We start from the raw sequence: 12,826 nt of genomic DNA on the forward strand, positions 1-12,826 counted from the left end.
GACTCCCCTTGATGGACTTGGGAGAGAGACTGCCTCGTGGCGGTTCGATGTGCCAAGCGAATTAGTTAAAACTGGTGCTGTTCACTGGTCGCTGGGCAGTCTCTCCTCGACCCGGCCTCAGGATGTCTGCCATCACCAACACCTTGTGGTCTCCGCAAGTTGCACACAACGGCTCACTGGCCCTGTACCACACATCCATCAATGGTGACGGGAGCATGGAAGATAATGATCATGATGTCATGGCTTCGTTTTAAAGTTAGATAACTTCTGCTTGGGCTCCAATCGGTCGCGAGTTCAACATCCGCACAGAGAGGCAATCTCGAGCAGTCAGGAAAAGATGAAAGCTTAAACCGACCTCCCCCACAACATCAGAGTGAGGGACATCCTGTCTCATAGCCCACGATCAGGCACATAGAGAATGGTAACTTTATGGGGTATTCAATGAAACGCCGCTGCGATCTTACCGTAGCCAAAGCCTGACAACTACAGGTTACGGAGCCCGGAGTGTTTTGTTTTGATTAAATAACGACTTGAAGATACCCGCATAACCCCCCTCAACTGGGTTGGACAGGCCTATTCTCCGGCCAGCTTTTCTCTTTGTTGGTTTACACCTAGATACTGGATTTTGCAGCGAGTTTACTCCCTATACGGCCGCTGTTTTGAAGGCGTCAACTGAGCCCGCGGGATGTCCAGCACCGTGGACGTACATCAAGGCGGGTGCAATGCCATTGTTTCTGCGTTCCTTTACCTTGGATGCGCACGGGATGCTCTCAGACTCACGGGTTGTTCCAGATGGCGTGAAACTCAATAAACTTCATTCTCCCTCGGTCCCATAACGCTTGTTCATACATATATTGAAGCACCGAATCGAAATGTTTGTGCGACGGGTTACCTTCGCCCCTGGGAAAGGTTCCGTTTTCCCAGATGAAAAAATTTTACAAATCGACGACGTTTTTGACGGGTGTGCGGGGCTTTAGTTCATGGCGATGGTGTCCTTCTATCCCCAGCTGCAGGAGGACGATGCTAAAAACCTCAACTCGCAAAAATTAACCTGTTTCGGCAACTCTTCGTGCAGAATCTTGATATGTACAGTGATATTTTAACCTACGACCATTTATATACTCGATGGTGTATGTTGGCTCCATGTTGCTGTCATATGATAAGGCGGAACCGATTACTAGAATTTCTCAGCGTCTCTTAGACAGGCGGGTGTGGTAAGCAGTACCTTGTGCTTGGGCCGGAGCACAACCTACCGGAGTGGCTGACTCCCTTCGGCCGCCTCTAGTGCCATACTCTTCCCTAAGCACATCCGGTGGGTAGAGGATCTCTGGGGGTATGATAACTTGGATGCCTTATCATGCGGACTCCAGCCTGTTCTCTCTCATATAGAGCAACTGTTTCTACATATTTGTTGCCAAACAACCCAATTTCTAGCCATTATTATACTCTGAAGAATTTTTTTTGTTCTCCTGCACAATGTCCTTTGTGCGAAGTTATTGAAAATGGGAAAGAAAATGACGATGATTAAGGCGCCATAAGCCCTGCCACCAGAGTGACATGCATTGGTCAAAGTGGAATGCAATTCAGCTCCAGCCGGTCGATAACCGCCATCTCACACTGAGCATATTTTAAAAGAAACATCACGAGGTCCCCGCAAACAAAGATTAGGATGTGCGCGGAGGCTGCAGCAGTGTAACTATAACTACAAAGTTCCGAACAGGAGACTAGGGAGCAAGACCTTACTCTCATTCCGCAGGTGCAGATGTCTCCTACATGGCTTGGACTAGACTGCCTACAATATAGTGATCCCCTTGTTAATGACGACGCCCTTATTTCTGATGACAAGATCCCACGGGTTATCAACCATTTTCGGGAGTATCGCTGATATAAATGCTGTGTGACTGCTTGTTGAGAAAGAGTGAAATCCAAAAACAGGTCATCCAAGGGGTGAAACTTAGAAGCTGTAGTAAATATCTGGCAAAAAGAGGTCAGTGTCGCATTTTAGAAAAAGTTCCCTAACAAATAAGAGACCAGTGGAAGTACTCTGTAAGGGTGACGGATCCCATTTTCCCGGGGGCGTTTACTGGCAATGGGATGTGCTATGATGCATCACAAGGAATAAAAGAGCTGTGCACTCACAGGACTCCCAGAGCTCCCCAGCTTGTATGACTTCCAAAAGCTGAGCTTGTCTCCTCCCAGTCAAATCTCTTAGAGCTATTGACAGATGTAACATTCAAAATCTAGTGCAGTATGATCCGCGTGGTACCCTTTTTTCCCCCTCTGCAGGAGACATCACAAGTTGACTAATCCTTGTAAGTTAGTAGGATTTGTTGCTCTAATAACAGCACCCAAACAGGGGAATCCTAGCGTCCTCAGGGGCAGGAATCAAAAATAAAACTAACACGGGCAACTATCAATTCTTCATGACTTTGAGGATTGACTCGGGGAGATGTGCCTCCTCGCCAGAGCTGGCGGCCGGGTCAAGGCAGCGGCGTAGTTGGATGAAACATGGGACCGGGAAAGGTCCAGTGGGAAGGGAAGAGCCGGCTTCGATGATGATGATGATGGATCAAATACAATTGTGTGACTCCCAAACGACCGTGGGTTTCGCTGAAGACAAACTAGCTTGGTGACCGGTAGATACATAACAATAACCGCAACCCAGCCGCCTAAATGGAGAGACTGTTGTGTGGTAATTTTTTTCCCGCCATCTTGTGTCCATAGTGATGGTGTTTTGGTGTTCAGCCCGTCTGATTCATGAAGTGTGTTGTGTCTTCTTGATTCAAAAAATGGTGAGACGAATACGGAAACGAGCTGCTGGGCTTGTGTCTGATGTTCTTGGCCGTGTTTCTTATTCTCTTCTCTGCCCCGTGTCGAGGCCAGTTGCTTCCAAGGAGAACAGCCGGGACTGGAGGCCGCCCTGAGATCTTTGTCTCTGGATGGGAAGACGACAAAGGATCGATCCAGCCTGGATTGGCCCTGTTCTTTTTTTGCAAAGCTGCAGCCATTCATTGGCGCAGAATGAAATTAGCTACACAGTCAATCTCTTAGTGCTCTCTCACTAACCAACTCTGAGTTAATTAGTTAGCCCGGCCCCTGAGGATGCCACTGTGGAGACAAAGGTGGGAGGGAGAGAACGTCAAACATCCATCGCTGTTGTTGCATGCAACTGTCAAACTTCTTCACCTCCTGGCGTGTTGTGAGAATTCACCCTCTCTTTCTTGGAGACCTCCGGTCTGATCTGTCCTTTATTATGGTCCATTCGTTTGCAGGCTCTCCAAGCGACGGCAGTCTGAATCGTTTGCCTTTCCCATCGCCGACGGCCTCTTGATCGGTCACCCTGATTCTCATTTTGGCTTCGCTGTTCTCCCCCCCCGGCTCTCTCGTTTTCCAAAAGACGTCACCTTTCCACCAACCAAGGAGGTAAAATATAATCTCACATTGCAGGCCAATTGTCTCCCACAGCATCCTTTCTTGACATCTCAAATGCTCGCAATTTCGGCCTCCAGCTGCGAATCCGAGTCAACGAGTCTGCCCCACGAAATCTAATCGACTCGGAGCAATTACACCGGGCGAATCACCGTGTCACTCCTTTTTACGTTATACTTTTATGGCGACTGATGATCCTTCGAGGTTGCAAGCCAGCCCAGGCAAAGTATTGCCTGGGGAGCGCTTAACCTCCTCTCCGCGCATTGCCCATTATGACGGCGAGATCCCCCCAGCACTGTCACCCTTGGATGCCTTCGCCGCCCAAGGTCGACTTCTCGCGAAACAATTCGACCAATCGAGGAAAGATGGCCGACGCCTGAGTCGCATTCCACCGGCCAGCGTTGCTCGGTCCCTTTCCCGTCCGCGACCCGGTTATTTTCGATCGGCCTCAAGTGAGGGGACTCGCGAGGGCTCCAAGCCACCACTTAGTCCTGCGTTTCGAGAGCACAATCATCTAGCGGTGGAGGAACCTAAGTTTAGGCCGATATCTCAGCATCCCCGATTGAGTGGCTTACCTGCTGATCAGGATGGAGGCGACCCGCGACCCTGGGGAAGGGAAGGCGTGAGCCGCTCTGCTTCGAAAGACAATATCGCAGGGTCACCAAACGAGGAGGTTGGACTAGGCTTGGGCGTGCGTGATGCTGCAGGGCCAGCGGGTCGACCGTTGGTGGGAGTAGGCGTAACGACCTCAAAGAAGGAATCGCATAACGACCCTATGTCGAGATCCAGGTCCGACACACTTGTTCCTCCGATCCCCTTACCCCGGTCATCTAGCAGCCCGGGTCTGTCGCATACAGAAAGTTCAGATGACGACTATTATACCAGTTCCAATGCGGGTTCTACATTTTCAAAGCCTAGGAAACTGTCATCGAGCAGCGGCATGTCCATGCCTCATTCACCAATGTCAAATTTCACCCGCCCAAATCCACGTTCCTTGTCACCAGCATCAGAAAGGTCTGGTACGCCCCATGTGCTCCAGCGACCCTCATTCAATTTCTCCCGGCCCCTGAGTAGGTCGAGCACCAGCATCTCCCTCCCATCTCCATTGACTCCGGACCCAACTCCCAACGAGCTGCAACCCCGCATGATGACTCGAGACAATCGCCCAGCTCCTATTAATACCTCGGAACGCTCTCCTCTATCTACACAGGACGCGGAGGAGCCTCCACCTTCGGCGACATACACATATGCAAAGTATAATCTGCCCCGTGGAAGAGAGGTTGTGAGGGACTCAATCGTTTTCTCCGGCTTGCAAGCTCCACATTTTGAGTGGAAAGAACCTCTCTTTGAATCCCCTCCACCAAGTGCCGTCAGAGAGAAGTTTGCTCGGACCCCGTCCCCATCACCTGCGAAAATACAACAGCAGCCTACTTCTCCCCCAACCACACAGAGGGCGTCCCCAGCAAAGACTTCACCGGCAAGAAGTATTAAGCAAATTAACCGATCGCCAGCAGCCCCATCCCGCCATTCCTTTGAAAACGATAGCCGTGAGGTGCTGACTTTGAGAACACCAAGCTCCAGCACCAAAGTGAAACCAAAATCAAGCGACCAAGACGATGCTAAATCCACCTCCGCAAATAGCGGGAGCACCATACGTCCACATACCAGCCACAAGGAAAGCAAACCCGGCGATAATGGTGATAATCCCGACCAGCCCTCTGCAGAGGATTATGTCGCTAAAGGTATCGCTTGCCACGAAAATGGATCGCTCAAAGAATCGACTTATTATCTACGATTGGCGGCAATGCAGAACCATCCTACCGGCATGCTAATGTATGCATTAGCTTGCCGACACGGATGGGGAATGCGCCCGAACCCGCAGGAAGGCGTTGAGTGGCTGCGCAAGGCAGTTAATTCAGTTGCGGATATCACACAAGAGGTGAATACGGCAGATTTACAGCCCAGGGGTAAAGCTCTCCAGGAACAAAAAGCTCGTCAGGCCCAGTTCGCACTCAGTATCTATGAGCTGGGTGTGAGCCACCTCAATGGATGGGGAGTCGATCAGGACAAGACCTTGGCTCGAAGGTGTTTTGAAATCGCAGGACAGTGGGGTGATGTCGATGCCTTGGCAGAAGCTGGATACTGCTATGCTGAGGGTGTTGGATGTAAGAAGGATCTGAAGAAGGCGGCGAAGTATTATCGAATGGCGGAGGCGAAAGGCATGAGTATGGTGGGGAATAGTTGGTATGTTCTCCTTTATTCACCTATTTCATTGTTTTGGATATCAATCGTGCTGACATTGTGCCAAAAAAAAAGGATATACAAAGATAAATACATGGGCGATGATGAGCCAACTTTGCCTGATGCGAACGTGAAGTCGATTAGTAGCTCAGAGAAGCAGCCTTCACGGAACAAATCTCGAACAAGATCGATATTTGGTCGAAAGAAGTCTAATGCTCATGATTGTTGATTAATATCAGGCGCTCGTCCCTCGGTGTGACTGTTTAGTCTTCCTTTAACTTTTGCATTTACTTTCTGCGGTTGATTCCCGGAATTGATTTTCTACATCTGGCACCCCGGGCATTTGATCTGTCGTTTTATCTGAACTCTTTTCAGTTTGTTGAATCCTGTTCGCTTCATACTCGTTCATGTTTCTATATGGCCCCACGGCGTGGAGGGTTTAGTTCTTACACATTTTATGAGCGGGAATCATACCTACACATACCTACATAGGTCGGGGCAGTCCCACCGGATTTTCCTTTTTCTTCTTCCGTCTTCATATACTGATCCGATATCCTCTTTTTTTCTCCTTTGTCCTCTTTCCAGCATTTCAATTCTTGACAAGCCAGGGGCTAATTTTATTTTTTTTACCACCTTCAATTCGGACCTGGCTAGCTTATTATCATTAGTATGCTTGTTAATATCTCCTTTCTTTTCTTTTCTTTTCTTTTTTTTTGTGGGTGGATGTGGTGCCGTTCGAGGGCTTTTGTGTAAGAATAAGTATTTGAGACCAATTTGTTCCGCCCTTTGGAATTGCAGCAACTTTGGCGTATATTTCGCGGTTCGTTCCTGTATCATCAAGATTCAAGTAGGGGCGTAGGTCTGTTTAGGCATGCGTAGGAGTCTCACACATCGGATCCTGCATAGCCTAGACTCTTGACAGCAACAGCAAACATCTAACAATACGAAGAGCAACGCACGCATGCTGCAGGGCGTCAGAAGCTCGTCAGAGACAGACAAAGAGAGAGAGAAACAACGCGATGACTCGAAAGAAAAAGGTTGGCGGGGTTGCAAAGCCACTTCCGCTTTTTTTCCTTCTTTCGGCATTATCGGGCTGCTCTCGCAAAACACATGTGATAATCCACGACTCCCCGAGATTTGTCAGGACAGACCAACGCACGGGGTAACTCCATATGGAGTAGGGTTTTCTTTTTTCTTTCCCAAGGTTTGTCTGCTCCTCTTTTCCATAGTTGTCGTTTGTGCTCCGTATCTTGAGGAGAATTACTCCACGCAAATCAAAACTTTATATACGTGTCTTTGCGTCCGGGGTCGAAACGCGCGGGGAAGGATGCGGAGGGTGGCTTTGAACATTATATGTTTGCTTTTGGTGAGAAACGGTTGTAGTAAATAATTCTTGCTGATAGCATTCAGGGGGATATAGCTAGCCGGTTGAGTTATTACCTTTACCATTATCGAATCCGTCTGGTTGAAATGAGTTGCAAGATGCCCTGTCGACCCGTTGATCTCAGCTGTCGTTATGGCTTTCCAGACAGACAGAGGATTTCAGAATCGCTGCATGTGAAATTATCTGCTCCGAGAGTCGACTCAAATCAACCCTCTGTCCAGCAGAGCAAAGCATGTGTACTGTAGCTAAATGCACATCTCTGACAAGGACTTCAATTCCAACTCGTCGATTATTGTTGTGTCGCGTCGCACCAGGTTAATCGTGGGACAGAGTGGAGAGAGATCAGCCTGCGGCCACGAACCAACCCGGCGTTCTCCCGAACTCCCAATTTTCACAAGGTGAGAAAGCAATGCTCCAGGACGAAAATGTGGTTTTGTTACAGAAAAACTTGTGATTTTCGAGAATCATAAACGGTTCTGATCTATTTTTGAAAGTCGAAGAGTCTAAAGAGCCGTTCGTCGAAGCTAGCTTTGATTCTTCTAATGACAATCCGGTTGCGAAGGACGCTAAAGAGCTCCAACGCAGCATCATGTGGGCATTTACGGACTAGACTAAAATTTGTCCGGATAAATGATGGTTTTGATTGCGAAAAGAGTGGCAATGCTACAGAAAAGAATTACAACGGTCGACGGGTCTGGTTCAAGTGTTCGGGCTCAACCATGGAATGTTCAGGGCGCGCCAAAGTCAATTAATATTGCGCCCAGAGGAATCCCCTTGCGATTCTACCCTGGCAGTTTTGCTTCTCTTTTCTTGGGGTTGGTCTGCAGTTCGCCGATTGGCCCCTAGTGTCTTTTTGAGAGACAGGCTGTTGATCTTGACTGGCTGCGCTGACCATTCAGATGGCATGTGCTTCTTGCCTTTGACTCGCAGGAAAAAGCCTGGCCGTGCGTGGCACTTGTCTGGCTGGCTGTTTGGAAGTGGCCACACAAACAGGCCCTTCTCAGCCGGCCTGGCCGATCTCTGTGGCAAAGAACAGACTCAGGAAGACCACGACTGGGCGTCAGTGACAGAAAAGCACACAGCAACGAAGCCAGGTCCCGTCTCCACACTCTGCTCCAGAATGACATGCAAAAATTTCTCTTTAGACTTTCTTCCCCACAGCTGTATTCCCACCAAGCGAACAAGCGCTTCAGAAATATACAGACTATGAATCCTGGCCGTCCAAGACGCCGGCCATTTGGCTAACGATAACTAACCAGTTAACGATCTCAGCCATCAGGTCTTGGGCCGCGGGTAATTTGGTCCTGGCGGGCGACATGTGAAGGCTACCAACATTGCTTCCCACATTGCTAGCAGCGGACTAAACCCCGGACTGTAGATCTAGAGACCACACAGCGCCAATGCCCGTCGAGGAATGGCCGCTAGTCCGGTTTGCGGCTGCGTTCGAGGGGTTTGAATTAGTGGGGGGTGGGCAGGACGAAGCGCAAGACAAGGGGGATCCATGGAAGACGAGAGCTTACTCCGTGCCAAAAGGTTATGGATATCGGGACGGTGCTATAAGCGGGGATAAATTAAATACAGTGATGGAGACCTCGACTATCGCTTTCAAAAAAATAAAAGCTGCGGAAGAGAGAGAAACTCCCTAGGGAAAATAATAATCCATAAATTATCCCTTCCTCCCTCTCCCTCTTCTCTCCCTCTTCCCGTCTTTTTTCGCCTCCTCGTCCGAGTCGCCCGTCCTTACCTCTGCTTGTGTGAGTGCTTTTGCGACTCGTATCCCTTTTCCTCTCCTTTCTGCTCGTTTGGTCTGCACAGACGTGAGCTCGTTGAGCTTGATCACAAGGTATGGCCTGTCCATAGAATTGTCATGATATATTATTTTCCCCAGGGATGTTTCGGGTCCCTTTGTTGGGGCTAGGCACCCTCGCCATTCTGTGTCTCCTGAATCTCGAAATCGTCATGAAACATGTTTCTAGGGACATTGATTATGTGCACACTATCGCGATCAAGTTGGCGACTTCACCTGTGCTTCCCGCCACGGGCTGTCGTCACTAAACTAACTACTCCGTATTCTTCTTTGGCTTTGACTTGAATTTTGTGTGACTGATTCTTGATTCTTGTGTAACCTTATAGGAGTCGTCTCCCTCTTTGACAAGCCCTGCTTCTGTGGCTCAAAGGAGCATTCCCCTGTAGGAAAGGAGGAACGAACAAAGGGACGGCAAAAAAGAAGAAAGGGAAGAAGAAGAAGAACGTTCATCAAAGATGTCGGACAATTCGGAGAAGAATAACCAGGGGACGGTCGAAGCCGCCGTGCCAGAACCGCGCAAGCGCGGCTGTGCTGCGCATTGCAAGCGCTTTTGGTGGGCCTATATCATTGGCTTCATCGTTGTCGTCCTTGTTGTCGTCCTGCCTGTGTAAGTCGTGATATTCAAACAACGCATTGAACCACATGCTGATGCGCCCAACAGCATCTATGTTGGATACCCGAACATTGCCCAGCGTGATGTCAACCGATCGACCCTCGAGATCACGGAGATGGAAATCACCGACCCAGCTCCGGAATCCTTCCATATCAGATTGACGCAGGTCATCGGCTCCAAGAGCAAATATCACCCAATACTCGACGCTTTCAACGCCGACGTTTCCCTCCCCGACAGCGAGCAGCCATTCCTCAAGCTCGACGTGCCATCTGTCAAGGCCGTCGATGGAGCCGTTGCTAAAATCGACCAGGACGTATCCCTGCCCAATGCCGACGCTTTTGCGGCTTTCTCCCTCGCTGTCATGAAGCAAGAAGACGTTTCCATGATCATCCACGGCCGGACTGGCCTGCGAGAAGGATCCCTGCCCAAGACCACCGTAAACTACGACAAGACCGTCACATTGAAGGGCCTCAACGGTCTCAAGGGCTTCAACGTGACCGATTTTGACCTCATCACTCCTGCCCTGGATGACGGAACCAACATGAGAGGAAACGTGTTCATCCCTAACCCTAGCGTCATGACTCTCACCATGGTAAGCAGATCCCCCCCCCCCCCCCCCCGGGGGCCGGTCTCCTCTAAAACGTTCCATTCTGAACACTCTCAATGAAACAGGGCAACCTCACACTCAACCTCTCCGTGGACGGTGAACCCATTGGCCAATCCTTCATGAACAATGTCGTCATCCGCCCCGGTGACAACAACGTCGAAATGACGTCCAAAGTCAACCAAGCCAAGGTCCTCGGCCTCATTGCTGGCAGAAACGCCCCATACCGAGACGGCATCCTCCCTATCGAGATCGTCGGAGAGTCGGCCAGGTACAACGGCGAGGATCTCCCTTACTATACTAAGGCCTTAGCCTCCAACCGACTCCATGTGGACTTGAATGTCGGAGCGGTGTTGTTCGAGTAAACACCCCTCCCCTCTTGTTCACTCCGCCCATTTTGCCCATTTTTATACTTTTATATATCCCATAATTGGTGTTCTTATTGTTATTATTTTTCACTTCGTCCATATCAAAGCATCCCAAGCCGGAATGCTGTATAATCTTTCGGGGCCAGAATAATGCATATATCTTGGTCGGTTTATTCGGAGGCTGGCTATCTGTATACATACATAACATACCGGGAAAAGGTCACATATCCACACATGTGCCTACCTACCTTATTCATGGTTCATAAACCACGATGATGTTGCTTTTCTTTTGGGGAGTTGGAACCAGATTTTACATTGGAAATATCTGCCAAATGCTCCCCCCGCCCCACAGGCATCTGACATGCTGTCCGTGGGTGTCCGTGGTACTGTATGCGATAAATGTTTGGATACCCTACTAGGCTTGCATATGCCTGTTGAGAGCACTCTATGCTTACATGAGAGTTGTATATAGTGCGTAATAATGAATAATGGCAGCAGCTGTACACGCGAAATGACTTAAAACGATAGTACTGCACACTTTATTATTTTTTTAATATTTTTTTTTTCTGAAACTACAAATCATGTAGTGCACTGTACCCCGCCGCGACCAGACTCCTTTTCCCAACTGCATCCGCCGCAACATGCCAATAAAACAAACCTCCTAGTGCCATCTCCCTCACAAACTTTGCTTTCTGCACCACTGTCCTTGTCGAATCGTATGAAACAAACCCCATGTTACGATCCACGCAGAATGCTGCACACAAACGGTCATCGTGCTGCTCTACGCTACCTGGCAGTGGTAAGTCACAATAATCGAACACAATTTTGTCTTCGGGCGTCTCATTGCTAATGCAGTGTGTCTGTCCGACCCCCGTCGTTCCCGGGAACGCTCGACCGTATACGGATATGCCGAGGAGAATTTTACTCGACGGAACACCCTGCGCGAGCACGTATGATATGCCAGAGTGACAACTGATTCCTGCCGCCTCGCTATGCGGGGTATGAGGGGAAAATAGCTGGGATTGATGACCACTATGAGGTGTCCAGGGACCTGAAAAATCATAGGTCATGAGATTGATTAGATCGACGTAGCATTGGGCGTGGATGAGGTTGATGTGCCTCAAGGCCCACTCTCCTGCCGGTAGGGCAGTGGTTAGCGTATACTGCGGCCACGGAAGGCCCTCTCGTAGTAAGCGTAGGAGATTGACGTAGTCTTCTCCTTGCTGCGAGTCAGAAGGGTGTTCCCAGTCAACTGCCCGGATCCATGTTAGCCTCAGCATGCTGCTCCGTGGCTGTTGACTGAGGGACGAACGTACTATCAAGCCCGTCAAGGCCAAACCGATCCACCATATTCTTTGCACTCTGTATAAAGTTCTGGAGCGCGATCGGGTCTTTGGCGACGGTGGCGAAATGTTGACTGCCGGTTCCTCCGCCGCCGATCGAAAGGATCACCTTCATCCCTGTGTATTGTTCTTTGAGTTGAGTAAATGCTCTGATACATCCTTGTGTGCCATCCACAGGCATTTGGTCATCCGCCCATTCATCGCTGAGCTGCAAGGTACATATCAATTCACCATTCGAGTTGCGTGGGTATATAGGAATGGAGAATGCTCACTCTGACGGTGCCGTCCGGGTTCACCCTGAAAGCAACAACAGTTAGCATATCATACCCATTACCTGTTTTGAGACGCCCAAAACCATCCCAGACTCAAAAACACATCTCGGCTGGTTCATACCATGCAAAAGCGTAAAACACATGGCTCACGCATCCCAACCTCAGCGACGACGGAGGCTGCTTTTTATAGATCCTCCAGCTGGGGTAGTAGACGGCATTGAAATAAATAGAGATGTCACTTGGGCCCAAAATATTGTCAGACTGGCCAGTGGCCCCGTTGATTCCTAGGGGCCAGGGGCCATAGGTAGGTCCGGTGTATTTGAACATCATGCATCGAAGCTGGCCTTGCCAGGGCACCGGTTGAAAAGGAAGATAAAGCGAAATGCAAAGTCGCTTTGAATGGGCAGAAAGAAAGACCGGGAGACTTCAAAAGGAGATAGTTAGAAAGGCGAAAGATGGAGAACTTGATTTGGAATGGGTAAGAGAGCATAGCAGAGTTGCGTGTACTCTTCGAAGGTACACTGGATGCTACATGTCAGTACATCGAGCTAAGACTTAGAAAGTCGCGAACTTGGTTGAAAGTCCTTTCCTTTCAGCCCCTTCGTCCCCGGCAAGACGACGATCTTGGTCAGCCGCCGATGATCCTACTGACACGCAGGTTCCCTGCACGCAATGCCTATGGAATACGTCGTGGGAATACCTGGCTTAGAGGGGAGACGAAGGAAACAAATCTCAACCTTAAGGATTCATCCCCGAGCAGCTGGG

The 12,826-nt window shown here is 49.5% G+C and overlaps 6 protein-coding genes across 6 annotated transcripts; 3 read left to right on the plus strand and 3 right to left on the minus strand.

The window, feature by feature from the left end:
* Window positions 1-490: 490 nt before the first annotated feature.
* CIMG_11387 (uncharacterized protein) lies at window positions 491-1,291 on the minus strand (the record flags this gene model as incomplete). Its single annotated transcript, XM_012358439.1, has 5 exons — window positions 491-611; window positions 708-734; window positions 781-900; window positions 940-1,023; window positions 1,254-1,291. The coding sequence occupies 5 exons, from the start codon at window positions 1,289-1,291 to the stop codon at window positions 491-493; spliced, it is 390 nt and encodes a 129-aa protein (XP_012213862.1).
* Window positions 1,292-2,421: 1,130 nt separating this feature from the next.
* CIMG_11388 (uncharacterized protein) lies at window positions 2,422-3,351 on the minus strand (the record flags this gene model as incomplete). Its single annotated transcript, XM_012358440.1, has 2 exons — window positions 2,422-2,998; window positions 3,212-3,351. The coding sequence occupies 2 exons, from the start codon at window positions 3,349-3,351 to the stop codon at window positions 2,422-2,424; spliced, it is 717 nt and encodes a 238-aa protein (XP_012213863.1).
* A 259-nt stretch (window positions 3,352-3,610) lies between these two features.
* Window positions 3,611-6,483, plus strand: CIMG_04747 (cell cycle inhibitor Nif1; the record flags this gene model as incomplete). The annotated part of the gene is made up of 2 exons (XM_001245305.2): window positions 3,611-5,673; window positions 5,746-6,483. 2 exons carry the CDS (start codon window positions 3,611-3,613, stop codon window positions 5,897-5,899), a joined length of 2,217 nt encoding a protein of 738 aa, XP_001245306.1. The 3' UTR covers window positions 5,900-6,483.
* A 1,475-nt stretch (window positions 6,484-7,958) lies between these two features.
* CIMG_13382 (uncharacterized protein) lies at window positions 7,959-8,700 on the plus strand (the record flags this gene model as incomplete). The annotated part of the gene is made up of 3 exons (XM_001245306.2): window positions 7,959-8,113; window positions 8,327-8,347; window positions 8,433-8,700. The coding sequence occupies 3 exons, from the start codon at window positions 7,959-7,961 to the stop codon at window positions 8,698-8,700; spliced, it is 444 nt and encodes a 147-aa protein (XP_001245307.2).
* Window positions 8,701-9,316: 616 nt separating this feature from the next.
* On the plus strand, window positions 9,317-10,443 carry CIMG_04749 (uncharacterized protein; the record flags this gene model as incomplete). The annotated part of the gene is made up of 3 exons (XM_001245307.1): window positions 9,317-9,468; window positions 9,523-10,066; window positions 10,147-10,443. 3 exons carry the CDS (start codon window positions 9,317-9,319, stop codon window positions 10,441-10,443), a joined length of 993 nt encoding a protein of 330 aa, XP_001245308.1.
* CIMG_04750 (class V chitinase) lies at window positions 10,157-12,814 on the minus strand. The gene is made up of 4 exons (XM_001245308.2): window positions 12,183-12,814; window positions 12,062-12,086; window positions 11,763-11,997; window positions 10,157-11,698 (listed from the first exon to the last, which is right to left on the minus strand). The coding sequence occupies exons 1-4, from the start codon at window positions 12,389-12,391 to the stop codon at window positions 11,019-11,021; spliced, it is 1,149 nt and encodes a 382-aa protein (XP_001245309.1). The 5' UTR covers window positions 12,392-12,814; the 3' UTR covers window positions 10,157-11,018.
* Window positions 12,815-12,826: the final 12 nt, after the last annotated feature.

The sequence above is a fragment of the Coccidioides immitis genome, assembly GCF_000149335.2.
Source record: "Coccidioides immitis RS genomic scaffold supercont3.4, whole genome shotgun sequence".
Taxonomy (NCBI): domain Eukaryota; kingdom Fungi; phylum Ascomycota; class Eurotiomycetes; order Onygenales; family Onygenaceae; genus Coccidioides; species Coccidioides immitis.

What these genes read in the sequence shown, in the direction of transcription:
- CIMG_04750 (XM_001245308.2), bottom strand. Translation starts at nt 12,391, where the DNA reads ATGATGTTCAAATACACCGGACCTACCTATGGCCCCTGGCCCCTAGGA. An exon ending in GTGTTTTACGCTTTTGCATG is followed by an intron (nt 12,087 to 12,182) that starts GTATGAACCAGC and finishes TGTTGCTTTCAG; the next exon opens with GGTGAACCCGGACGGCACCG. An exon ending in TGGCCTTGACGGGCTTGATA is followed by an intron (nt 11,699 to 11,762) that starts GTACGTTCGTCC and finishes GGATCCGGGCAG; the next exon opens with TTGACTGGGAACACCCTTCT.